This window comes from Leopardus geoffroyi, chromosome B3 (genome assembly GCF_018350155.1).
Source record: "Leopardus geoffroyi isolate Oge1 chromosome B3, O.geoffroyi_Oge1_pat1.0, whole genome shotgun sequence".
In the NCBI taxonomy this organism is placed as follows: domain Eukaryota; kingdom Metazoa; phylum Chordata; class Mammalia; order Carnivora; family Felidae; genus Leopardus; species Leopardus geoffroyi.
The window spans coordinates 5,593,343-5,620,354 of NC_059337.1; the positions used below are offsets into that span (position 1 = coordinate 5,593,343).

General features: G+C 56.7%; 1 protein-coding gene across 3 annotated transcripts in view; it reads right to left on the minus strand.

The window, feature by feature from the left end:
* Positions 1-847: 847 nt before the first annotated feature.
* The window catches only part of SEMA4B (semaphorin 4B), a 47,624-nt gene continuing 21,459 nt past the window's right edge, over positions 848-27,012 (minus strand). For all 3 annotated transcript variants that reach the window (XM_045452338.1, XM_045452336.1, XM_045452335.1), the window contains exons 3-15: positions 12,465-12,628; positions 12,232-12,294; positions 9,661-9,759; positions 8,945-9,056; positions 8,543-8,656; positions 8,255-8,406; positions 6,735-6,916; positions 6,446-6,596; positions 5,335-5,545; positions 5,132-5,247; positions 4,720-4,886; positions 2,773-2,858; positions 848-2,547 (exon numbers count right to left, since the gene is read on the minus strand). In XM_045452338.1, coding sequence (XP_045308294.1) covers positions 1,805-2,547; positions 2,773-2,858; positions 4,720-4,886; positions 5,132-5,247; positions 5,335-5,545; positions 6,446-6,596; positions 6,735-6,916; positions 8,255-8,406; positions 8,543-8,656; positions 8,945-9,056; positions 9,661-9,759; positions 12,232-12,294; positions 12,465-12,628 — 2,360 coding nt within the window. In that variant the 3' untranslated portion in view covers positions 848-1,804. The remainder of the gene's footprint in view (positions 2,548-2,772; positions 2,859-4,719; positions 4,887-5,131; positions 5,248-5,334; positions 5,546-6,445; positions 6,597-6,734; positions 6,917-8,254; positions 8,407-8,542; positions 8,657-8,944; positions 9,057-9,660; positions 9,760-12,231; positions 12,295-12,464; positions 12,629-27,012) is intronic.

The following is a 27,012-nucleotide window of genomic DNA, read 5'->3' on the forward strand; positions in this document are numbered from 1 at the left end:
CCCACCTTAAGGACCATACTCCACTGAGAGATGGAGTTAGCCAGGCCAGGCTGGTTCTGGCCCACTAGCCCCTGGAACGAGGAGGTTCAGAACCTTTCAGAACTCAGAGAACTAGACCAACCTCAAAAAATAACAGTCTTTTGGGGTGCCTGGGTGGAGTGTCCCGACTCTCCATTTTGGCTCAGGTTATGATCTTGCAGTTCGTGAGTTCGAGCCCTGCATCAGGCTCTGCACTGACAGGGCAGAACCTGCTTAGGATTCTCTCTCTGTCCCTCTCCTTCTTGTGTGCATGTGTGCATGCTCTCTCTCTCCCTCTCTCTCAAAATAAACAAACATTTAAAAAAAAAAAAAAAAAAGTAGGATCCCCTGGGTGGCTCCGGTCATGAGCCAGGTCATGATCTCACCGTTCATGAGTTTGAGCCCGAGTCGGGCTCTGTGCTGACAGCTCAGAGCCTGGAGCCTGTTTTGGATTCTGTGTCTCCCTCTCTCTCTGCCCCTCCCCCCTCACACTCTGTCTCTCTCAAAAAATAAATAAACATTAAAAAAAAATTTTTTTTAAGTCACAGTCCTTTTTTTTTTTTTTTTTTTTTTTAAATTTTTTTTTTTTTCAACGTTTATTTATTTTGGGGACAGAGAGAGACAGAGCATGAACGGGGGAGGGGCAGAGAGAGAGGGAGACACAGAATCGGAAACAGGCTCCAGGCTCTGAGCCATCAGCCCAGAGCCCGACGCGGGGCTCGAACTCACGGACCGCGAGATCGTGACCTGGCTGAAGTCGGACGCTCCACCGACTGCGCCACCCGGGCGCCCCATTTAAGTCACAGTCCTTTAAGAGGAAAGGCCATGATTGTTTCTATTCTTTAGATTTTATTTAAAAAAAAAGAAAAAAAAGTAAAGTGCATCTCATTAAAAAAAAATATAAAACCCACATAAACTCAGGGCCCCTGTGTTGGGCAGTGTCCATATACCTTAGAATGGGGGCAGGCAAGGTACAGGGGACGGACTCTGGGGAGGACTAGGTTTAGGGGGGAGTCTGGGGTAGATGTGGGGAAAAGGGACACAGGTTTGCAGGCTGGGGTGGAGGAAGGCAGGCTTCCGAGAGAAAGGCGTCCATCGTCACAAACTCTCTCCCGGGCTCACGCCGCCCCCTCTCACACGTGGCCACAGCCTGATACAGGCTGGAAAGGTCCAGCAGGTGAGCCGGAGCCCAGGGCCTTGGGAGGGCTGCGGGGGCGGTGTGGCACCCCCCCTCCCCCCCCCCCCACCCCCCCGGTCCCTGAGGTGATGGGATGATGGCTGTAATGGGCCGGCCAGCCGTCGAGGCAGGACGCACGGAGCCCGAGCCGGCCCTTGCCTCGGCAGAGACCAGGGGCAGCCGGTGGCGGCAGGCTAAGGCAGAAGGTGGAAGAGGCTAGCCGGTGGGGGTGCCCAGCTCTGTCTCAGACAACCACTTTGGGCGAATTCCCACGCCTCCGAGGCTGAGGCTGCGGGAGGGGCTGCGTGCGCGCCTGGGGCTCCGGGCTGTCTCCTCCTCACTCCTGTTTCACATTTTCCGTTGTTTAAACAAAGGGCTCAGTTTACACAGGGAGCGCTCTTCTGTCCATCGAGACAGGCCCCCATCTTCAGCTGGGACCTCCGGGGCCGCGGCTGTGGGTCGGAGGGGGGCCTCGCTACGTGGCCCGCTCCATCGCTCCCGAGGGTCGGGCGCCACAGTTGGGTTCCGCGAGAAGCAGGAGGCCCGGCTGACCCCCTCTGAGCACTCACGGCCTCCGAAGCCAAGGTGGACTCCTCTAGAAGGCAGCTCTCACACCACGGAGTCCCGGATCTCAGAGCCCAGGCGGACCCGGGGCCTAGGGCACACCGGGGACACCTCCACAAAGCTGTCCTGGATGCTGAGCGGCCTCTTCTCGGACTCCGTGAAGACGCGGGGCCCCGGGGGGCTGTCTGACAGGGCCTGGTAGCCTCGGTGGTCGAGAGGGGTGCTAGGGGGGCCTACGCCGTTAAGCGGCCGGGTCTCAGGTGGCAGCGCCGTAGGGCGGGTCTTGGGGTGCACGCTGGCACACTCCCCCTGCTTCAGGAAGACTTTCATGCCGCCCCGGTGCCGGTAGAGGAAGAATAAAATCAGGAGCACCACAGCGAACACGAAGAGCGCGCACATCACCAGGAACTCGGTCCAGTAGGACTTGTCCGCACCCCAGCTGGCCTTGCCACCGGCCGGCGCGCTCACCCGCGACGTGCTGATGACGACGGGCACGCCGCCGCTCCGGTCTGCTCGGTCCGCGATCAGGTCCTCTACTACCTTTGGGCAGTAATTGGCCACCAGCTGCCAGAAGCCCTCCTCCAGCGACCAGCACTGGAACACCCCCAGTTCCTGCTGGCTGCCCACCAGCAGCAGGTCCCCAGTAGGCAACACGCGGCAGGAGGCCGAGGCGTTGACAGGGGCCCCGTCGTGGAGCCAGAGCCGGGTGGCCAGGTTGGAGAGGAGGGGGCAGGCCAACGTGTTCACCGTGTTGGGCTGAAACTGGACCCGCTCACACGGCTTCTCGCCTACAGACAGAAGACGCACGGGGTGAGCGGGGGCCCGGCATCCACGGTGGCTCCGAGCTCACCCGCCTCTCCCTGGACTGTGATCCTTGTACCATGATGGAAAACTCGGGGGACTCTGAGTCTGGGACGTGGACAGAAGGAAGGGCATTTATACCCACCGTTGCCTGCAGAAGGCTTCTCAGCGGACTTGGCCCCCACCTCTCCAGCTCGGACAGGGCAGTTTACCTGTTAGTACAGGAGCCGGAAGCCGGGCTGAGGATGTGTTGCAGAGGCCCCTGGCGTTCGCCCCCTCAATGTCCTGGATCCACGGCCTGGGGACCAAGAGACAGTCTGGGATAAGCCAGGAAACCACTGTGAGCCTGCATCGCCCCTCCCCGCACCCCCCGCCCCCGCCCTCCTCAGTGCAGCCAGGCCGTCACGTGGCCCTGCAGACCCAGGCCTGGCCAAGGGCCTGGGGGGGCTCAGGGACCCCCAGGACCAAAGCAGGAGTAAAAAGGCAGCTTCCCCATGCTGATTCCCCACCTGCAGGTTCTGAGCCAGCACCTCCTCTGTTGATACATTATTTATTCTAAATACAAGTTACCGTCACGCTCCCCTGAATTACAAAAGCAATACGAGCTTTTAGAAAACATCTGGAAGGGCAGCTGGATCTATATGCATGGGTCCGTCTGTCTTAATGCGCATGCACTGACTTTAATAAAACGTAATAAAAAATAAAAGCCATCCTTTTTTCTAACCAACCTGTTATAAAAATTTTTAATGGTTTTATTTATTTTTGAGAGACAGATAGAGACAGAGCACGAGTGGGGGAGGGGCAGAGGGAGAGGGAGACACAGACTCTGAAGCAGGCTCCAGGGTCTGAGCTGTCAGCACAGAGCCCGACATGGGGCTTGAACTCGCAAACCTTGAAATCATGACCTGAGCCGAAGTTGGACGCTTAACCGACTGAGCCACCCAGAAGCCCCTTAAAAGTCATTCTTGATACACTCAGAAAACCTAAAAACTCAACCAAGTACAAAGGCTGAAAACACCACGGAAGCCACACACAACCCACCATCTGGTAACCGTGATGGGAAGTATTTGTGGTGCATCCTTCCAGGTGGACATATGTGTACTCGTATGTGATTCTCTGAAATATAAAATCGGCACCAGGTCTCCATGTGTGTGAAGCAAGGTCACTACAAGGGGGACAGATTCCATCTTTATTTAAAATACATGTAGGGGCACCTGGGTGGCTCAGTCAGTTAAGAGCCAGACTTTGGCTCAGGTCATGATCTCGGGTTCGTGGGTTCGAGTCCCACGTTGGGGTCTGTGCTGACAGCTCGGAGTCCAGAGCCTGCTTCGGATTCTGTGTCTCCCTCTCTCTCTGCCCCTCCCTCCCTCATGCTCTGTCTCTGTCTCTCTCAAAGATAAACATTAAAACATTAAAAAATAATAATAATAAAATAAAATAAAATACATGTATTTTGGAGCGCCTGGGTGACTCGGTTGGTTGGGTGTCCGACTGCGGCTCAGGTCATGATCTCACAGTTTGTTGAGGTTGAGGCCCACGTTGGGCTCTGTGCTGACGGCTCGGAGTCTGGGGCCTGCTTCGGATTCTATCTTCCTCTCTCTCTCTGCCCCTCCCCCACTAGCGCTCTCTCTCGCCCTCGCTCTCTCTCTCTCTCCCCCTTGCTCTTAAAAAAACATTAAAAAAATTAAAATAAATAAAACACATGTATTTGTATTTTACATATATAGAGAAAAGTCTGGGAGGCTATTATTTCCATCAAAATCTCACTGGGATTCTCTCTAGGTGGTGGGATTAGCGACAGTTTTTATTTTGTTTACGCTTCTCTCCACTTTTTAGGTTTTCCGTATGAACATTTTACAACCTTAGTTCTCTTGAAAGCCATTTTTAATGGGTTTTGTTAACGGATTGTTGCGTAGCCCTTATTTTTTGTTAAAGAAAAATTCAGACGCTAATTTTTCATTGCTGCGACACTTCACACTACCGAATGGGTAAGGCAAACGTAATTTCTTGCCTAAACCAGAACCCTTTCGAGAGTCAGAAGGGTAATGTTTAAAAAAAAAAAGAAAAAAAAAAAAAGGAGGGCCCGTGGAAGGTGCTCTGAGGCCAAGGGCCCAGGATGGACAAGTGGGACAATGGGAAAGGTCTGCAGAAGCTCTCACCTGGAGGCCGCCTCAGGTTGGTAGAGGCTGACGTGTCTGCAGCCGGAACCGCTCCAAGCACAGTAGGGGTCCCGGGCGAGGACACAGTCCCCACAGCTCTGGTACAGGCTGCAGTTGGCCACAGGCACCTGGGCTACGCCTGAGTGGGAGGCAGCGTAGAGCAGTCCCTGCACAGACACGGGGCGGGGGGTGAGAGGCGGGCACTGGCGGCCGGGGCCACCTCGCACAGCTGCACCAGAGCCACTCCCCAGGGGGCCTCCTCTTACGCCCCCGGGCACCCCACTTTCCGTTGGCTCATGCCACGAGACTGGAACTTTCCATCCTGCAGGCGCCAGGGAGAAGCTGGCTGGGGCCCGCTTATCGGTAGCGAGGGCCACCCGGGCGTGCTCCCCGGGCTCCTCCTCCAGCTCACCCTGCTGGCGTCCAGCAGCAGGTTCTGCACGGGCTGTCCTGGCGAGAAGATCTGGAGCTCCTCGACGATGTGCACCCTGGGGCCCACGCCCACCGCCTTGTGTAGCCGGCCATCGCCTGGAACACGGACAGCGCTCAGGCCCACAGCCCCACAGCCGCGTCCCCCGAGCCCGAGCCCGCCCCCGCCCCGCCGCGGGCACTTACTGGTGCCCAGGAAGAGCACGTCGTAGGTGTGGTGCAGGCCGGCCACGCGGTGCACGGCCACGCGTTGGTAGCGGGCGCGGGGCTGCAGCAGCAGCAGGCGGCTGCGGACCTGCCCGTCCATCAGGAAGTGGTCCTTGAGGAAGTTCAGCACACGGTCTGGGAGTTGCAGGGACGAGCTGATCTTCCTCTCCCGGGCGCTGTCGGTGATGCACTGAAGGAGAAGGCGGCGGCGTGAGGCCGGTGCCGCTTAGAGCAGCCAGCGGGGCGGGAACCGCGTGGCCACCGCCAGGATTGCCAGGCCCTGCCCCCGCGGTGGACGGCAGGGCCACCCGCCCGCCCTGCAGACGCCACTGCACGTCACCCGCGGTGCTGCAGGGAGCCAGCACACCGATCGGGAGGCCCCGGGGCGAAGCCTGGGTGTGGGGTACCCAGGGGCCCTGGCCGGCAGGGTTCCCCTCCCTGCCCAGGCCCCTCGCCCTCCCCCAGGCCTCAGGAAGCATGCCACGCTTCTGCTGCTTCAGCAACCTTTCACCAGTGCCAGAAGGAAGCCTAGGCTAACCAGGGTCTCCTAGTGCGGGGGGCATGAAGGTGCCCTCCCAGGGCCCCAGGTGCCCACGACGGTGACAGCTCGGGGACGCCCTCCCTTGGCTCTGCTTCCTCCTCTAGCTTTCCTATTCCCTCACGGTGCTTCCTGAATCACCTCCCTTATGAACCCCCGGCACTCAAATCCCTGTTTCAAGGTCCAATGGCAATAGGCTGCCATTACAGGCAGCCTATTAAGCTGGATGGAAAGAAGGACGATATCCCCACGGCCGGGCCGCTCGTCACTCAACAGCTAGAGGAGGAGCTCACAGCTGGGCAGGGGAGAGACGCGGGTGCAGGGACAATGACAGAAGCGTGCACTAAGTGTCCCGATGGGCACACACCTGCTCACTCTAGATAGGGCTATGGCATTCCAGCATTCGTAGCCACGTGTAACCCAGTAAGACAAGCAGGCCTGGCTCTTGTCCCCACGTTCAAGAAAACAGGCTCAGAGAAGCCCAAGGAGCCCAGCACGGGGTAGGGACCTCTGTCATCCGCACCCCACCCGGGTGCAGAGAGCAGCACTTACCGCTCCGGGACGGGGTGTGGGCACTGGGTGGGTCACAGTGTACCACTGCTGTGTCTCCCGGTTCACCTCCTTGTACAGGCCGTTGAAGGCCTTCTGCACGTCTTTCATGGTGAAGACACAGATGGCGGAGCCCTCCGTGGTCCCCCTGTGCCTACCGTGGAAATGGCTGGATTGACCCAGGAGCCCCGGGGCTCCGCAAGAGGCCGGCTTAGCCCCAAGGCCGGCTTTGGGCCCCAGTCCCGTCACCTCCCAGCCGTCCCATCTCCGGTTAGGTCCCCGGGGGCCGTACCACTGGGATGTGAAGACCCCATAGAAGAGGGTGTCCCGCCAGTCCCGGGGGCTGGGGCTCAGCGTGAAGACGTCCTGCAGCACGTTGAACGGGAAGCCGTCGTCGGGCCGCGAGCAGAGCAGCTGGGCCTTGAGGAAGGACGTCCAGCGTTGCTGCAGGACCCGCTCACCGCCCTCGTCACCCTGGGGGAGGGGAGAGACACTGGGCTCAGCCTGGGCGGGGGCTGGGAGGCAGGGGGAGCCCGGTGCCCCTTGCGGCCCCTCCCCAGTGGTAGTGGTAGCTGACCCAGACCCTGGGAAGGGCAAGCCACGGCTGGGGCCGAGTTCCATTTAAAAGCAAGAAGCGGGGCGCCCGGGGGACTCGGTCGGTTGAGCGTCCGACTTCGGCTCAGGTCGTGATCCTGAGGTTCGTGAGTTCGAGCAACGCACAGGGGCTCTGCGCTGACAAGTGCGGAGCCTGCTTGGGATTCTCCCTCTCTCCCTCCCCGACTCGTGCTATCTCTCTGTCTCAAAATAAATAAAGAAACTTTAAATATACAAAATAAATAAATCAAATCAAGAGGACTTGACGGCGATGCCCAGGAGGCCGGCCGAGTAAAGGACAGTTCCCTCACTGTGGAACAGCCAGAAACAGAGAGGGGTCTGCCCACACGCAGGGAAAGAGGTCACGATTCCCAGCAAACACCTAAATACCGGCATTACAGTAGAACTCTTGCTTTGTAAGCGGTGTTTTAATAACGCAAATACGTATATATTTACGCATATACAAAAAAAGATTCCCAAAGGGCGTTCTAAAACGTTAACAGCGTGGTCACTTGTGGGGAGGCAGCAGGGTTCTAACGCTAACCCGGTCCACATCTAGTTGTTGCGTACCACGCTCCTGAGAGCTTTCTGTGGATGGATTTTACCCACGCAACATCACTGAACAGACGAGGACGCTGACTGAGAGGGCACGGGACTTGCCCAAGGTCACAGGACCCAGTGGGGTTTGAACCTAGGCAGCCTGGTTTGAGACTATGCTCTGGATCGCGACGGTCCGCGGTCTCTTCACCTTGTAAGTGACTGTTGTGCACACTTTTCTGTATTTCCACATTTTCTTAAATAGGAAAAAAAAACATTAAGAGCTATTCTCATTTAGGGGCGCCTGGGTGGCGCAGTCGGTTAAGCGTCCGACTTCAGCCAGGTCACGATCTCGCGGTCCGTGAGTTTGAGCCCCGCGTCGGGCTCTGGGCTGATGGCTCGGAGCCTGGAGCCTGTTTCCGATTCTGTGTCTCCCTCTCTCTCTGCCCCTCCCCCGTTCATGCTCTGTCTCTCTCTGTCCCAAAAATAAATAAACGTTGAAAAAAAAAATTAAAAAAAAAAAAAAAAAAAAAAAAAAAGAGCTATTCTCATTTAAAAGGAGAGAGAGGAAAGCAGTTAGCCAAGCCGTTCCTCCTGGAGGACAGGAGATGCCATCTCCTGGCGTTTCCTGATCCTGTGCCCGAGGAGCCTTTGGGGTCTCCGGGGCAGCCCGTCCCTCACCTTGCAGATGCGGGCGATGCGGGACACGATGGTGTTCTCAAAAAACTCAAACTCCTGGCCAGTCTCGCTGAAGAAGAAGTAGATCTTGTCATCGTCCCCTTGCAAACTGCCCAGGCTCTCGGGAACGTAGGCTGAGGCCACAAACGCCGGGTCTGGGGGCCGACGGGGAGCACGGAGTCAGCCCGGGGAATCCCGGACAGGCGGGAGAGTGTTCTCGGCCCTGCAGCGAGAGCGCGCCCCTCCCTGGGCTCCGGGGACTGCCCACCGGGTGCGTGGGGAGGACTTCACCTTGGAGCCAGTTGAGGGAGCTCTCGGTCTTGGTCGGGCGGAGGCTCTGGCTCCGGGAGATGGCCGGGTCATTGCCTTGGAAGCTGCTGACTGTTCCGGTGTACAGCTCACCGTCTGCCAAGAGAACGTTCCCATGGGAATGGCCCCTCGGCACGGCCCCTTCCGCCTGCTCAGGGCCCGGAGTGACCCCAGCACTGCCCACCGCGCCTGAGGTTGGACAGGGAAGAGAGCGGCAACTGGGAACAGCCAAAGCAAGGGCAGCCAAGGGTCGCCCCGTGCCCCCTGGGAATCAGCATGGCGTGAACCCACCAGCTCAGGCCTGGGGCCCGCCCCCCCGCCCCGCCCCGCCCCGCACATGGAGCCTCAGTGAGCCCATCCTGCCACTCTGCCCCCAACACTCACCAACCACCAGGGCCGTAGACTTGAAATTGGGGTCAAAGGGACATCGGCCCTTGCCATCTTCCAGGAGGATGTTCCCCGCCTCGTCCTGTGCCAGAGTGAAGTTCTCCACACTCTGCAGGGAAGCAGACAGGAGAGCTCAGGGGCTCACCAAGGAGCCCGCGGGCCTGGAGGGAAAGGAGGGAGGTGTGCCCCAGAAGGCAGCTCTGTGGGGGGAGAGGTGGGAGGCAGACCACCCTCATCTCTGCACCGGGGGCACAGTGCTGGCACCGCCTGGCGGTGGCCCTGTGTGGTGGGCCCTACCGGCCCCAGGGGCCACAGAGGGGACTAGACGGGACTCGAAGGGGCAGCAATGCGATTCACACCCAGGCATGTCTGACTCCCGTGCTGCGACCCGCTGCCTCAAAGTGCCACCCTCCGCCACAGGCGGGTGAAAAGCAGAAACGCGAGAGTGTGTGCGAGGAGGGGTGCACGAGGCGGGCTCCGGAGCTGAGTGAGGGCAGGGGACAGCTAGAGGAAGCAAGGGGTGGTGTCCTGGGCCAGCCAGGGTGTTCACAGGCACCCCTCCTTCCCCCTGCAGGCCAACGCGGCCACCGGATATGGGGCGGGGCCTCAGGGCTCTCAGAGCCCACTGTTCCCTAGAAGCTTGGCCCTGGGTCCTGCCCTTGACCAGGGATCGGTGCTGGAGAACGGCTCCTGGCGCGGAGGGGGACACTCACGATGTAGGTGCACACGGGGCTGAAGGCTGCTGTGCCGCAGGTGAACAGGTGGCTGCTGTTGAGCGGAAGGAGGATCTTGACATAGTTTTGACAGTCGCGCTGTGGGAGGAGGGAGGAGGTTGTCAGGCCCAAGCATGCCACCAGGGGGCACCGCCAGGTGGTGGGGGCGGGGGCGTGGTGGGTAAAGCCTCTGCTCCCCGGTGCGCCTCAAATCCCAGAGCAAAAGAGAACCCAGCAGCCTCCCAGGGCAGGGTAGACTGAGGACCACGGACAGTGTGCACTGGAGGGGAACCCAGGGGCTCCACTAGATCTGTGTTCCGGAAACTTCTCTCCAGCCCGAGAGTGAAGGCACAGGATCCCTCCCTCTTGCGCTGTCTTGGCCACTGAGGGTCTTCTTTGGAACCTTGGGGAAAACCTCTGGTCCTCCCCACCACCTCGTGAGGAAGCCACAGCCCAGAGCAGGACCCTGGACCCCAGACTCATGGATTGCCTCTGTAAGGGTGTCTGGCGGGCGTCTCCGACCAAGCATCCTGTCGTTCCCCCAAAACTTCCTCCTCTCAGACCTCTCCCCCCCAGCTGTTCAGGCTCCAAAGCTCATGGCCGTCAGCCCCAACTCATCCCTCACACCTCCCATTTCCCCACCAGAAAATCCTGGTGGGTCCATCTTCAAAATACATCCAAAATTTGACCGTTTTTCACTCCCTTTACTGGTATCACCCCGGTCTGGTCTCCCTCCCTCTGCCCCTGCCCCAAGGAGACCACTCTCCACCATGGCAGCCAGAGGGACTCTTCCTTTTTTTTTTTTTTTTTTTTTTTAAAGTTTATTTACTTTGAGAGAGAGGGAGAGAGAGCAGGGGAGGGGCACAGGAAGGGAGAGAGAGTCCCAAGCAGGCTCTGCGCTGACCACGCGGAGCGTGACACGGGGTTCGGTCCCATGAACCGTGAGATCATGACCTGAGCCGAAACCAAGAGTCGGATGCTTAACCAACTGAGCCGCTCAGGTGCCCCCAGAGCAACCCTTTCAAAACAGATGCCACCATGTCACTCCCCTGCCCAGCCCTTTGGTGGCTCCCCAAACCCCTCGCTCAGAGTAAGTCCAGTCCTGCCCCTTCTCCAGGAATCCCACAGCTAACTCCCTCAGCACTGTTCAGTCCTGATGCAAATGTCCCTTTCTTTTTTTTTTTTTTTTTTCAACGTTTATTTATTTTTGGGACAGAGAGAGACAGAGCATGAACGGGGGAGGGGCAGAGAGAGAGGGAGACACAGAATCGGAAACAGGCTCCAGGCTCTGAGCCGTCAGCCCATAGCGTGACGCGGGGCTCGAACTCACGGACCGCGAGATCGTGACCTGGCTGAAGTCGGACGCTCAACCGACTGCGCCACCCAGGCGCCCCGAAATGTCCCTTTCTTAATGAGCTGTGGCCTGACTACCTGTTCAAGCGGCTCAGTTTTGCCTGTTGTTCTTTCTTCTTTTTCACTGTTACATTGCCAGTGTCTAAAAGTACTCGGGCACAGGGGCGCCTGGGTGGTGCAGTCTGTTAAACGTCCGACTCTTGATTTCGGCTCAGGTTGTGATCTCGGTTCGTGAGTTCGAGTCCCACATCGGGCTCTGTGCTGACAGCACGGGACCTGATTCTGATTCTCTCTCTCGCCCTCTCTCTCTCTGCCACTCCCCTGCTCATGCTCCCTCTCTCTCGAAATAAATAAATAAATAAATTTAAAAAAGAAAAAAAGGGGGGGCCACCGGGGTGGCTCAGTCGGCTGAGCATCCGACTTGGGCCCAGGTCATGATCTTGCCATTCTCCAGTTTGAGCCCCATGTGGGGCTCTGTGCTGACAGCTCAGAGCCTGGAGCCTGCTTCGGATTCTGTGTCTCCCTCTCTCTCTCTCCCTCAAAAATAAAAATAAACATTAAAAAAACTTTGTTTTGAACAAAAAAAAAGTACTCGGGCATGGACCAAGTGCTTAATAAGTAAACGTGTGTCAAATAAAAGAAGTCACGGGCAGTCAGGACTTGAACTTGTGTCTGAACTCCACTCTGGTGCTCTCTCCCCTTCACCTTAGCCACCCTCTGCTGCACGCAGGGGAGGGAGGTCTCTGGGAATAGTGGGGAACCCTCCAGGAGAACTCCCAGGCTGGACCAGACCCCATACGCAGTGGTCTGGCCAAAACCCCACCAGGATCTGTCAGCTCTGCTCCATCACACCACCTGTGGGGGGACAGGCCTCCCACCCCACCCAATCGTCGCTCTTGCTGGAAGCTGGCATTTATTTGGCACTGATTAGGTGCCAGGTGCCTCGTATGTATCAGCTCGCTGAATCCTCACAGCAAGACCTGAGATAGGTAGGCATCACTAGCCCCACTTTACAGGTGGAGACGCTAAGGCTCAGAGCGGCAAAGCTCCTCATTCGAGGTCACAGAGATAACAAGGACAGGGCCAAACCCAGGTGCGGCCACTTCGGAAGCCGACGCTCTTTCTATGGCAGCGGCTCCCACATCCTCCCTCCGTGCCGGGTCCAGTGCACCTCTCCAGCCTTCCTTCAGCCCAGGTGGCCTCCAGGTACAAGCTCACCTGTGGGTCCTTGCCCTTGAAGCTGCACTGCTGTTTCCTGTCTGCATCTGCGCTCCACAGCAGCTGCAGGAAGAAAGAAGGGGAGTGTGGGAGGGGGAGTGGAGGATGTACGTGCCCAGCACCACCACCCCCCCCCAGCCGTCTGCATCGTCTTCACACCCACAGGATCAGTTTTTCTGTTTTCCCCTCTGCCATCCTGTGCCCAGCCTGTCCAGCCCCTGGCATCATCTCACCTCCTGGTACTCCCCGCCTGGCAGGAAGCTGGAACTACTGTTGAGAGCAAAGAGAGCCTCTCGGGCACCCACGTACAGAGTCCTGCCATCCCTGCTCAGCAGAAGGGCCGTGTAGTTGGAAATGTTTTCAGCTTCAAATCTGAGGAATGGCCGCTTTTCAGAGCCTGGAAGAGGAAGACAGACATAAACCTGGGGGCCACACCTCCCACGAGAAACCTCTTCTGCCAACCTCGAGGACGGGCCGATCTGAAGGTGAGTGAGCAAGGCCGCGCACGGCAAGGGGCTGGGGACGGGGGGTCAGGCTTAAGGGGGAACGCCATTCCTGGACTCTCCAACATTATGTAAGAAACAAAGGCACGGAGATGAACGTAAAAGAACATTTATCATGGCACCGTCCCTATGAATGAAAAATTGGAAACAACCTAAGTGTCCAACCACAGGGGACTAGATGAAAACACATCACTACGAATACTCCACTCAATGGAGTATTATGCAGCTGGTAAAAAAATGATGTCGCGTTAGAAACACCACGAGAACAAGCAAACAGAAGCATACAAGAAAGTCATGGTCAGATATGAAGCAAACGAAGATAGAGCACGTTAACAGAACAAAAGAGAGGGAAGGAGGTTGAACACCCGCCTTTGAGTGACATCACACCCAAGGAGAAGGATCTACAGGGCACAGCCCACCCCTACCCCTGCAGCGAACGTGCCCCCTGCCCCTGCAGCGAGCCTCATTTAAAACGGCAGAGGGATGCAAACACGGGGCACCGGTCTTTACCTCTTTGCTCCCACTCAGTCACTCGTGGAAGATCCGGGATTTTAAATAGAATGTAAATTGTCACTGACCCTGACCTCGGGAACGTGAGTGAACAATAGACACGCGGTGATGCTGGCTGCCAGGGGAGTTAAGGGAAAAGTGGAGTCTCTATCTTCTTCTGAGAGCGAAGAGGGCCACAAGATAATGCCAGTGGTTAATGCAACAAGAAACTGAGGCTCAAGTATAAAATTTTTCGGGGCGCCTGGGTGGCTCAGTCGGTTGAGTGTCTGACTTTGGCTCAGGTCATGATCTCGTGGCTCATGAGTTCAAGCCCCCACGTGGGGGCTCTGTGCAGACAGCTCCAGAGCCTGGAGCCTGCTTCGGATTCTGTCTCTGTCTCTCTCTCTGCCCCTCCCCCACTCATGCACTGTCTGTCCGTCTCTCAAATATAAAAAACATTAAACAATTTTTTTTTTTTTTTAATTTTTTTTTTCATCGTTTATTTATTTTTGGGACAGAGAGAGACAGAGCACGAACAGGGGAGGGGCAGAGAGAGAGGGAGACACAGAATCGGAAACAGGCTCCAGGCTCTGAGCCATCAGCCCAGAGCCCGACGCGGGGCTCGAACTCACGGACCGCGAGATCGTGACCTGGCTGAAGTCGGACGCTTAACCGACTGCGCCACCCAGGCGCCCCTAAACAATTTTTTAATATAAAAATTTTCTTTAGATTTTATTACTTTTTTAGTAACCTCTACCCCCAATGTGGGGCTCGAACTCACGGCCCTGAGATCAAGAGCCGACTGAGCCAGCCGGACACCCCGAAGTATGATATTTTAAATTACAGAAGTAACCCAATACGGTGGTAGAAAAACAGAGGAGGTGAAGGGTAATGGGATAGAGAAGGCCTTATTTTTCTCAGCAGCCAATCAGTAAATTAGACAAGCCAAGAAATAGTGGTGTAAGGCACTTCACCACGTGGAGGAAACCACTGTATTAACAAAAGGTCTAAATGACGAAAAGGTGTCCCTTTCTCCAGGCCTGGGGCTGGGGAGGACAGAGGCATTTGCTGCTTTTCACGGTAAGTACTTCCCATACTTAAAAACAAATTATGTGCACATGTTCTGGATATAGACTTTAACTCTTTTTCATTGTTATAAAGTATGCCACACAAGGAAAGATTCTAATGATCTCCCACCAAGTGAAGATGAAGGTTATAGAATAGTATGCCTAGTTAGACCCTTTTTTTTTTTTTTTTTTTTTTGTGGGAAAAATATAAACAGAAAAAAAAAAAAAAAATCCAGAAGGATGAACCACACAGGGTGCTGAAAACTGGTATCCCTGGTGGGGGTATAGGTAATCTTCTTTTCCTTTTTCCTTCTCATTTTTTGGATTCTACAACAAGCTGGTTCCTCTTGTGTAATGGGAAAGAAATAGAAGAAGAAAAAGAAAGAAACACACATACCTATCCAACCAGGGTACCGTTTGTGCTTTGAGTGACTCATGGATTTGAAGAGAAATTATTCTAAAAATTCTAAGCAGCTGATAAGAAAAGAAAAACAGGCAGAACTCAGCCACCCTGCCCAAGCTCAGGTATCTCCTAACTGACCAGTCGGTTATGACCACGCACGCAAATATCATCTCGTGAAGCTGAGGAAGCAAAAAATGCAACATGCCAACAAAGCAGTTGTGAAGATGGCTTCACGTGCTTTCACGTGGTGAGTGTTTTTACATACCCCCGGCCTGGCTCCACAAAGGGCAAGAAAATAAAGAAAAGGACACAGTGAAACAGAAACACTAAAGTCAGGAGTAGGGAGAACACACACATCTGAAGAAAACATCTAAGCCAGAAAGTAAGGGCACAGTCACATAAGCAGGTCCTGAGAGATCTTTACAACGGCTACTAGGGATGGGGTGCCCATTTAAGGCTGAGCCTCCTGGTGGCCAGGGAGAAAAGGGAAATGGAGTTACCTTGTTCTCACTATCCAAGAGGAGGTACACATAGCAGCCTTTCTGGAGAAACTAAGCTTTCTGCCTCACCACTAATGCTAAAGGAAACCCTCAGGTGGGACGTTCCAGCAAAGCTCATGGGACATGGGATGGATAGCAGCCCGCCAGCAAACAGGATGACGGAGTTCCCAAGGCTGCTCCTCACAATGGCTCCTGGTGAGGGAAGGTGATGACACAAGGTGGCCAGTGCAGGAACGTGTGTGGCTCTGCAGCTAGGAGTCTTGTCATACAGCAGAGTCTAAACTGGGGCGGCACTGGGAATTCATGGGGTAAGTCCTGCCTCACGTCTGGTGTCCAAACTGGCACTGAGACCACAGGACAGCTATGGTCCGGAGAGGTCAGGGCCTCTCTTTGAACTCTTAAGTCCAGAATCGCCTGAGACTCTAGGTTTTTTGCCTCAAACGCCCAATTCCTCATCACTTACCAGCACTCTACACACTGGGAGACCCAAAGAAAGTTTCTAGTCCTAATCCCCCAGTTCTCCCAACCATGAAATTTCCAAACGCAACAGGGTCCAATCATGCGGCTTGTATTGTGTGGTGATGAGCCTTTAGGAGCCTGACATTTCCATGCTCTGCTCCTAGGAAGTCACGCCGGTAAAGGGACCCCTCCCACTGGCCAGCAGAGGCCTGCTCCCACTCCGGGGAGGGTGCAAAGTCGCCCAGGTCTGATCTCCAGGTCCAGACTTGCCCCAGAGGTGCTGCCGCCACTGACCTGGGATGGCCTGAGAACGTGCATTTACGAATTGACTCCCAAAGACCACGAAGGATACCGCGTAGGTCCCCTGTGAGGCGGCGTAGGCGGCCTGACCTTTAGCGGTCCCCTACATTTCATGGGGATAACAAAGAAAATACAACCCCCAGCGGTCACACGAGGAGTCAGAGAGTCGAGGGCAAACATCTTCCACGTCCCCTTCATGGTTTTCTGAAAGCAAGGGCTGGCTCAAATTTGCCAACGCTTATCTGCCCTCCCAGGAGGCGCGTTTCCCGCGGGCGGGGCCTGGAAGTCTAGGCAGGAGGCTGTGCTTGGAATCCGTCCAGAAACAGAAACACCAAAGGTCAGAGATAAGGTTGCCGGCCAGGTGGCAGCTCGGCCGGCCGCCCCGCTCCGGCCTGGAAGGGAGAGGAAATCTGCCAAGGGTCACGTAGACAGAGCCCAGCCAGGTTGGAAGGACAGCCGGGGCGCCAGCTGCTCGAGGACCCGCTGGGCTGCACCTCCAGTCATGTGGGGAACACGGTCGTGGAAATGGCAGACAGAAAATGCCTTGACATGTGGGTGAGGGGCCCCCTATACTATCCATTCCCCTTCTGGGCATTCTCCTCCTTCGTCCCCCGCCCTGAGCCTCTCACACTCAAAGCCATGGCGTCCTGAAGGCCTTGCTTTCTGACGACCTCCCACTTGCCCTGTGGACTTCGCCAGGGCTAGTCAGTGGGGCTGCCTCCCCCAACCGGGAGCCTCGACGAGATAGAGATGAAGAGGACAGACTCAGGGGCGCCTGGGTGTCTCAGTCAGTTAAGCGCCCAACTTCGGCTCAGGTCATGATCTCATGGTTTGTGGTTTTAAGCCCCACGTCAGGCCCTGTACTCCCAGCTCGGAGCCTGGAGTCTGCTTCCGATTCTGGGTCTCCCTCTCTCTGCCTCTCCCCTGCTTGTGCTCTCTCCCTCTCTCTTGAAAATAAATAAAACGCTGGGGGGCCGGTTATATTATTAAGGCCAGATTCTTGCCACAAATAGTGTAGTTTTAGCTACAGACTAAAGTCTGCTCTAGTATTAGTAAGGGATATTATTTTAATTTAGGAAAAAAAAATTAAAAATAGAAAAATAAATAAATGAAACATTTCTGGGGCGCCTGGGCGGCTCAGTCAGTTGAGCGTCCGACTTCGGCTCAGGTCACGATCTCACGGTTCGTGGGTTCGAGCCCCACGTTGGGCTCTGTGCTGACAGCTCAGAGCCTGGAGCCTGCTTCGGATTCTGTGTCTCCCTCTCTCTCTGCCCCTCCCCTGCTCACACTCTGTCTCTCTCAAAAATAAATAAAGAAAAACTTTTTTTTTTAATTGAAAAAAGAAAAAAAAAAAGTACAGACTCAGGACTCAGAGACCTGGGTGCCAATACTGCCCCTGTCACATAGGAGCCACCTGCCACCAGGACAAGCCACTTAACATCTTGGAGCCTCACTTTCCTTATCTGGAAAATGGGGATAATAACCCCTTTCCTCACAGGGTTGTTACGAAAAGAAATGAGACCGTGTGTGTAAATAACAGACATAATAACCCACGTCTACCGAGAGCTTTACTCAGAACAGCCCTGCACACGTTAGCTGAGTGTTGGCACGGCGTCTGGCACGCGATCAACACCTGAGTGGGTCAAAACCAGAATCCAAAAGCCCTGCAGGAAAATCCAGCCCAGCAAGAGCTGCCAGAGGAGCAGGGCTGTTTGGAAGAGTTGGGCCTCCGTCGTCCTCGACGGTAAAAACAACTCACACGGGGTGGTTTCTAACCTAGGTCTGTCGCGGTCACTTGGGGGTCTCACCAGGGACCAAGGGCTCTGTAACTGGACGGGTCTACGTGTTGCATGCATGAGCTGGTTCCCGCCCAGGTGCCTGGGGTCACCTCCAGAGTCACCGCACAGACGTCTGTCTGTGTGGGCCCTGCCTGGGCTTGCCTGTGTGCATGTGTGTGTGCGTGTGTCTGCGCACCCGACCACAAGGCTTGTCCGTGCTTGCGTGTTCGCTCCGGGCTGCTTTTGGTGTAGAGGTGACTGGCAGGGTGTTTGTGTTCTCCTTTCCCTGGAAGCCTTAACCATACCTCAGGGTCAGCCTTAGCTTCCAGGCTGTTCTCTGTGTGGCAAAGAGAGCGTCCCATGTGCTCTCCTCGGCCGCCTGTCCTGCTCAGACATCCTCTGCGTCCTCTACCCAGCGGGTTAGTCCAGGACGGAGAAAGCTGGGCTGCCTGAGGCTGTGGCCGGTCTCCCGGGACAGGGTGAAACCTCTCCATCTACCCCGGGCAGGCCCGAGCTGGTGGCTTCTCCAGGACTCCGGGAAGGTAGGATGCTGGAGAGGGCACGCTGGACGGGGCCTGAGAGAACTACCTGCGGGGCCCCCGCTCCCTTACCCCTGGGGCCTGGGGCTCTCAGCAGGAAGTGATGCTGGAACGACTCAGCCCCCAGCCTCAGCTAGAGTTTCTTCCCTTCCCTGTGACTCAGCCGGAAGCCTGGAGCTCTCTGAGGTGAGACGGGAACAGGGTTCGGCCCCGTCCCCACCTCCCCACCCAGTCCAGCCAGCGAGCTGCAGCAAGGCCATGACTCAGAGCACCACCCTGTCTTTCTCTCCACGGTGGCTCCTGGCACCACAGCTGACGCTGACCTGGCCCTAACATCCTGCCCTCCACAGGCCCCGGCAGGATCAGGCCAGGGGACACCAGCTTCTCTGCGGAGTCAAGAGCCGGGAAGGCGCCCCCCCCCCCCCCCCCCCCCGTGCAGGGAGGTGGCTGGCTGCCCCTCAGCTCGAGTCACAAAGTCCCCAGAAAGGGGTCCGGGCCCCGGGTAAGTCTCCGAGAGCCTCCTAAGAGGCTCTGCTGGAGCATCTCCTCCCCAAGACGTCACATTGGACCCTTGGACCCGGTTCCAGTTGTACCCGCGGGGGCACCACCCCTAGGGCGGGAGCGCTGACTCTGCAGCAAACTGGGGCACGTCCAACGCCCTGGATGCACATCCTCCCTCCCTCCCTCCACACCGCCCGGTGCTGTGCCAGGGCTGCCTGACGGACTGGAAATGGAGGGCCCAACTGCTGTCACCAGGCCAGTGCCAGGGCAGAGTCCCCAACCAGGGAAGGATTCCTCTCAGCAGGGGAAGAGGCGTTGTGTGCCAAAAGTTCTCCCCATGCCGAGGAACTAAGAAAGAGGTAAGAAGTCAAGGGAGCCCAGCCTAGAAGCATCCCATGTCCCTAGGGCAGGCACTTAGGGAAGCCCACTTCCCAGATGGCCACTGCTGTGGCTTCGAGTGAGTAAGCCAAGAGCTCCTGCCAGAATCACCAGGTGGCCCCTAGCCCCCACAGTCGACCACCCCCCCCCCCCCGCACCCCCCTTGGACCCATCTAGCCACCAGAGCCCTCACCCAGGACCTGTCTGAGCTGCCATCACCTGGGGAGCTTGACCTCCGCCAGGACCAAGGTCAGCTCCTCCAGGCCTGGGCTCAGGGACAGGCTCTTCTGGAACACCCCTCTCTCCTGACTGCCCCAGGGTCCGCCTTCCTCCTTCTGAAGAAGCTGGGACCACCAGGTATAGACAGCCTCAATCTCCCACTGCCGCCCCATCTCCTCAGAGGCCATGTCCTGTGTCATCGACCTCTCTGCCTCTCAGAAAGCAGGTTTTTTTCCTTCAATATCCCTCCTAAAAATCTCTGTGCCTCCCTCCTCCCTGTCGCGGCCAAACTCCTGAAGGGAAGAGCCACCCAGCGCTCACCTCCCACTCACCCCTTGACTGGGAGCCAGGCCTCAACCAGCTCCACGCTCGCCAGGGCCCAGTCATCACCTCACTGCCAAACCTCAGACACTGAGGGGGCACGGCCTCCGCAGCCCCCCGGCCTCAAGGAGGTCCCCTGTTCCCCTGGTGTCAGCCACACCGGCCTCAAGGGTCATTTCCTGTCTCCCTCACACTCCTTCTGGGCGTCCAAGAGCTAATTTCCTGGAGCACCTACTAAGCATTTCAGATGGATCAGTGCATGAGATCCTGGCAAGGCTGTTGTGACGTCCGTCTCACCACCTGTGGCTTTCAGATGAGGGTTACAAGTGATGTGACTGGCCCGCGGTCAGCCGGTCACAAAGAGTGTGGAGCTGGGATTTGAACCTGGGCTAGCAGCTCTAGCGTTTGTGTTCTTAACCTCCCTTCAGCCCCTCCAGGGTTTCCTCTTGAATGTTCCTGTTCCCTAGGGTCTGCCCTTGGCCTCTAGGTCACACACCCACACCCAGCGCTTCAACAACCCGGACGCTGGCAACCCCCAAATCTCTCCACCCAGGGCAGATCTTCCTCCAACACCCCGGAGCCCGCTGTGTGGGAGCCCCGCCGTGGGCACCGTCCACCACTGCCCCCTTCCAGACGCACTCCTGGGCCTGGCGTCTTGTATCCCTGTGGGCATCACTCACCCAGGGGAAACCCGGGCAGGTTCCTTCCTCCCTCTCCCATGGACATCTGATCCATAATCGAATCCTGCCCATTTTGACTCCTCAGTATTTTCCAAATCTATCCCCCTTATGATCCTTGCTCCCATGGTCCTGGACCAGGCCACCACCCTTTCCCACCCAGGACACAGCAGCCCAGCCTCCATGCTGCAGCCAGAGGTCTCTCTGGGAACTGTCACTGTCCTGTATAAAACCCTCAGCTGTGCCCCACTGTCCAAGCCCCTAATCACCAGCCCTCACCACGTCTCCTTCCCCTGCCGCAACTCAAGGTCCTGTGTCTCCTCTCTCAGCCAGCCCCACCGCCTGGAATGCCCTTCCTTCTCACCAACCCCTTCTCTTCCTGTGAGACTCAGCCGGGTTTCACCTCCTCCGGGAGGCCTTCCCGAATCCCCCGCTGGGCGAGGGCCCCTTCTCTGTGCCCATCATTTCCTCTTCCCACCTCTCAAGGCTCCACCGGTCACATCGTTTGCTGATGGGCTTTCTGTGCCGGTCTCCTCCACCAAGTTGAGCGCTTCCTGAGGCTCAGGACGGTCTCAGTCATATTTGTGTCATCTGTCCAGGCAGGTAAGGCCCAAGCTGTTCAATGAACATGCGACTGAACGAATGACTGACAGAATGCTAAGATCCGACTCAGGGTACTCTGGTCCAGGGAAAGGCCCTAGGTTCAAAGAGGGCAGCCTAGAGGTCCCGAAGCCTCTCGCTCACAGGAGTGCTGTCTGCGAAGCACTTGCCCCTGCTCTGCCCCCTCCCCAAAGCACTGCCCACTCAGTCCTGCAAGCTCAGGGCCCGGACAGAAGCGTGGCGGCTGAAAAGTGCCACAGGGAGACAAGAGAGAGGTCACAAGGGCTGCACAGGGAGCCTCGATGCCCACGTGGGAGCTCTGACTTTCATCACTGACCAGCTGTGCAATCCGAACAGGGACCCGCCGCCTCTGACAGGGAGCCCTCACCGCGGCTGCTGCAAAGACCACATAAACGCAGCACGTAGAAGTGCCAAGCCCTGCTCCCAGGTTAGGGGGTCACAGTCAGGACTGACCCTACCCGTGCCCCCAGCTCTTCCTACCGTCTTCCTTCCTCCCCACCCCTGCTCTCACTAAACGCCCAGCACTCTGGCCACCTCAGACGCCCACTGATGCAGGAAAGAGGGGACGAGGGCAGGTGGGGCTGCAGCCGCCTGGAGGCAGGAGTCCCTCTGACCAGGCGGCTCCAGTTCAGCCCTGGGTGCATTTCGTTAACTGGAATGCGGGCCCAGCCTCGCCAGATCTTCAGAAGAGCTGGAAAATTGCATTTTTACTTAAAATGTCCTGAGCTTTAAAGATCAGCAACTAATTAAAATTTCCTACAACACTCGGAGGCCAAAGAAAATCTATCTCCAGGCTGGCTCTGGCCTGCCGCCCCCCGCCCCCCACCAGTTTGCAAACCTGTGTCTCAGATGTTTGCCCCCCCCCCCGCCCCCATCTCCTGCACACAACATTCCTGGCCAGGTGTGCTAAGCGGGCTGTACTCGCAACTGTGGCCACGCCATCAAGGGCTCAGCCCGGCCCCTTGCTCCCATCCAGGGAGTGACCTCAATATATCTCTTTACCAGATGGAAATACATAACCTATCAATTATTCCAGGGCTGAGCCTGGGCCATTTTGCTGCTTTTGTACACTTCACGACTGAAATACGAGGCGCTGTTCTAATGGGGAGAATGTGGCTCTCGAGTCAAGAGAGCTGTGGCCCAAGGCTTGACCCCAAACCTTTCTAGATGCGTGACCCTGACGACGTGAGTTGGCTTCTCCAGGCCTCAATCCCCTCATACGTGCGAGATGGAACATTACCACCTCCAGAGCCCGGCACACAGCGGGTGCTCCGTCCTGGGAGCGTTCATCAGAGGATGAACAAGGCAGGCCAAGAAAGAGGGGGGCTCATTTGGCCCCCGTTCAAGAGTTATGATAACATGAGGGGTTTCTGTCTACCACCCCCACTGAAAAGCCCTCACCACGGGCCGCCAACCTCTCCGGACCCTACTAAATGTCAAAATGGTCTTTTCAGAGGACCCATGAGTCAGACCAGAGAGATCCCATGGAGAACAGGTCAGATTCCAGGGGGGCAGAGCCACATGCCTTGGACAAAATACCTCACCTCTCGGAACCTCAGCTGTCTTATGTTATAAATAGGGATAACATCACCTATTGTGTAGGTGACACAAGAAAACTAAAAGCCCGGTGCCCACAGTAGCTCTATACTTATCACCTTACCTTCCACCTTCTTCTAGGCACTAAACTCTGCAGCATACACACGAGGACGCCAGCTGTGCCACCTGAGGGTGGGGGGTGGTCCTGCCCCATACTGTGGAGATGGTCACATAGGAGTGGCAGCTAGAAAATGACCAGGGAGACTGCACAGGGCTAGGCAGAGAAAACGCTTGCCTGTGGCTTTGAGAATGGCTGGAGATGGAGCGGAGCCTTTATGGGACCTCGGGCGTCTGTCCCAAGACAGCTACCACAGTGTAAGCCACGCTCCATCCTGGACAGAGGGGGGCCCGGCCGGGAGGACAGAATGCAAGGAGGAGGGGTGGGGAGGGCTGGGGAGGGTCCGGAAGAAGCTCCTCTACCCACCAACCCCAGGGAGGGCCCCATCAGAGGCCTCTCGGCCAATCCTGAGATCCTGGGCACCCATGGCGGTGTGGGGGTCGGGCCATGGCCTCTAAGAAGGGGACAAAGGAAAAGAGTGATTGACTACCTAACCCGAGTCCAGCCTTTTCTCCAGGCTCTGCGTCATCCTGCCTCCCTTGTGTGGAGGATGAACGTGCAGGTGTCTCCAGATGTGCCCCCAAAGTTGTGCAAGCTTAGAGTTTTGCTGGGCTGGCATACAGGCATTGCAACACTCTGCTGAATGTGGGTTATGCACAGGGCAGCGTGGAAGTGGTGAGGGGCAGGGGGCAGGGAAAGGTGCGGTCCGGCCCCAGGCAGGGGAGGTGCTTGGGGCAAAGAAGAATTTCAAAGAGCTGAACCAAGACACTTGAAAAGTGCACCCAATTCAGCAGGAACCCCCCCGGCCCCACACCAGAGGGTAGGATCTGCACTATCCCATCCCCTGGCGAGGATCTGCGTGTAGGCCGAGCTCGGGGTCAACCAAATTGATGCAAATAACCTCACCAAGCAAGGCAGGCAGGGAATTTCCACCAGAGAAGAGAGGCCGCTACCTTCCTACCGGGGACACAGCACGTGCCAGGCATGGTGCCAAACGCTTTCCACACGTTATTTCACGGAATCCTCCCAGAGCCCCGTGAGGAGGGTCCTGCCGTTACTCCCAGCCTGCCCCAGGTGGTGCAGTGAGGAGCCAGGCCAGGCTTTGAGGCCGGGCTATTAGCGCCCATAGTTGCAGCTCTTTCCACTTGGCCCTGAAGGGCCATGAACACGCCAGGCCACAGGCCACAGCTGAAGACAAACGCTCATGTGGAGCTGAGGCCACATCAAGGAGGGAGGCCGGTAACCGGCTGGCAGGACTCCGATAGCAGCCTGCACCGGGGGCTTCTCAGGGCAGCCATGCCCCTGGGGGTCCGCTCCAGGGTCAGAGGGCCAACGACTGATCTGTGCCAATGCCCAGTTCCTCAGCTCAATGGCGTTTTGTTGAGCGCCGTCTGCAGGCCTGTGGCTTTATTTATTTCCAATCTGGTTTGGAAACACTGTGCCCAGAGCTTTCCAGACAGGCACTTCTGGGGCAGGAGGAAATTAATAACCCCTTTTAATTGCCCAAAGAAGGGAACTCAATAAGACTCGTGTGAGCCAAAGGAGAAGGTTTGCTTTGTTCCTTTCCACATGGCCAGGCTGCACTGGCCTTGCAGCTCACACACCGGGGCCATCATTTCCACTCAGCATCTCTCCTCTTCCGAGCCTTCGGTCTTGGAACTCCAAACCGCAGTTTCCAGCGCAAGAGAACCAAAATTCCACACCCTCCTCTGAAGCATTCCTTCCACAGAGACAAGTAACTTCCTCTTAAGGCCTCTCTGCTCGTCCAGCTGGCCCTGGAGCCCCCGGTCCTCCTCCCCCTCCTGACCACTGGATGAGACCACAAATGGGGGATCCCCTCTTTGACAGTCCCAGGAATCTGCTGTAGATCAACAGTAATGAGGGTTCCGTCATCAACTGGATGCTCCACTTCTGGAGATTTTTGTTCCGAACCATAGACAGAGCCCACTGTCTCTAGGCATCTGGGCCCTCGGGAGCGTGGGTGGGAATTCAGCAGGAGAGGGCAGGTAGCAGGGGAGGGGGGTGCGGTCTCTACTTCCATGCCTGTCTCCCGGTTCCGTGAAGGAGTCCCCATGGTCACCACGGGCCTACCCAGGATAGGCACACCGCCAGGAACATCTAACAAGCCCCCGGGGAGGAGGCAGGAAACTGCCTACGGCCATGCTCAGAGGGGGAGTCTGTTCAGTCACCGGGGCATTCCTCTCTGGGGCTTCCATCCCGGGTGGGGTATCAGGGGCCAGGAGGACGTCTAGGGAGGCCAGCGCTCCGAGCTGTGGTGCACATCGGTGAAGTGTGGATGTGTGCTCACAAATTCAGGTGTAGAGGTGCTGCTAACCTATCCCAGGGCTTTGGAGGGGGGCTAGAAAAAGAGGTCCCCTCGGGCAGACCCAGCCTCAAGAACACAGCAGGACGTCTTTTTCTCTAGGATCCGCAGCTTGGAGAGCAGAGTATCGACCGCATATCTAGGCCCTCTGAACTTCTCACGGGGGCACCTTTGTGCGGTGCGTCTGCGCCAGTCCTAACAGGTGAACCCGCGTCTCAGTCCCCTGGGAGTTCGGACTTTAACATACGGGTGTGTGTGTGTGTGGGGGGGGGGGTGACACAGACATTCCAGACCGGAGCACCGAGTGACCTGTGTAGGGGGTGCTGGTGTGTGACAGGAGCCTGGCAACAGTCAGATTTGTGGAAGTGGCTCAGGGCTGGGAGCTACGTGGGTAATAACCACCAAGTGTTCTAGCTGCTCTTAAGACGCAGATTCTCTCGGTTCCCACTCAGAGCTCACCGATCCTGCCTCTCAGTTATCCTCTGAGCGGTCCCCGTCCAGTTCCAGAGCTGGACACCAGACCTGCTGCAGTTGATATGACTCTGTGAGCTAGCTCAGGGCCATAAGCGGAGTCCATCAGAGTATTTGTTCTAAGGGTAAAGGCAATTGTGGCCATAACCCAAAGTGGCAAGGCCGTAGGCCTGGGTCCGGATACACCTGTTTATCCTCACTTAACGAGACAGAGCACCCAAGGGACTGTGGTCAAACTAACAAACCAGCGCCGCCCCCACCGCAGGCAGTCACCTGCCTCTGTGCAGCGTGTACGAGAATGAAACCTGTGCTTAACACTTGACAATAACAACGACTAACACTTACTGAGCGGTTTCTATGTACCAAGCCCTGTCCTGAGGACTTTTCAAACATAAATGTATTTAAACCTCACGACTGTGAGGTACGTGCTTTATTATTATCCCATTTTAAAGATGAGGAAATCAAGGCCCGGAAAGGTTCAGTAGCTTGCTCAAGGTCATATGGTTACTAAATGGCCGAGAAGAATTTGAACCCAAGCTATCTCCTGGATACCATCTTGCAATGTTTCAGACAGGGTTACTGAAGGCCAGGAGACCCTGACTTAACCTAAGTGCTGACTCTGCTACTCTTCCCTTTTGTACACAGAATGTTTTCAGGGGTGGGGATGCCATAAAGAGAAGAAAGTCTGGTACGCTTCCAATCTGTAACCTCTAATTTATATGCCTTTTATTCAAATTCTTCCAATGTGACAACAAGTTAAAGGGCTTAGAGAAACAACGTTTACTGAGCCCCTATAAACCTTGTGCCCACAGAACTCACCTAGTATTATGAAATCTCCAAGATAACCTTGCAAGGTACCTATGACTGTGCCCATTTTGCAGATGACATAACCCGAGCACAGGAATAAGGGAATTATTTGGCCAATAGTAGAAATGAACTTAGAATCCAGGTCCCTCTGATTTCAAAGAGGAGTTGGAGAAGCAGATCCAAGGGGGTAAGAAGAGGGAATAGCCATGGCTGGAATGGGAGGGGGCCACTGAAGCAGGCGTGAGCACCAGGTGTGGGACCCCACCAATGGGGATGGTACTCCCAGAGCACTCCAAGGAGGAGTCTCTCCCTGGGTTTGGGTATCTCAGAGCTGACCCCTTCCCTGGGGTCGCTCCCAGGCCCCCGGAAGGGTTCCCACCCTGTTGGGGCTGGGACTGCGCGGGTAGGCCAGGGTGAAAGGCTGGGAGTGGGGACGGGACTCCCGTCCCGCCGCAGCTCAGGAGTCCTGCTGCGACTTGCTGGGAATACCAGAACCCCAGTGTTTATGGGGCGGCAGGTACGGCCCCCTCCACCCCGCGACGCCCTCGGGGGCGGCCCAGCGGCTGGCTCTGGTCAGCATCAAAGACAAGCAGATGGGCAGGCGGACCAGCGGGTAGCCAGCACCGGGCGAGGGGGGGCGGGGAGCGAAAGGGTTGGCGGGGGGCGGGGGGCGCCACCGCCGAAAAGGGCGCCCTACCAAGGGGCGAGCTGGGACAACAGAGCTGGAGAAAGACCCCCTCCCCGCCCACCAAAAGGGAAGAAAGGGGCCCG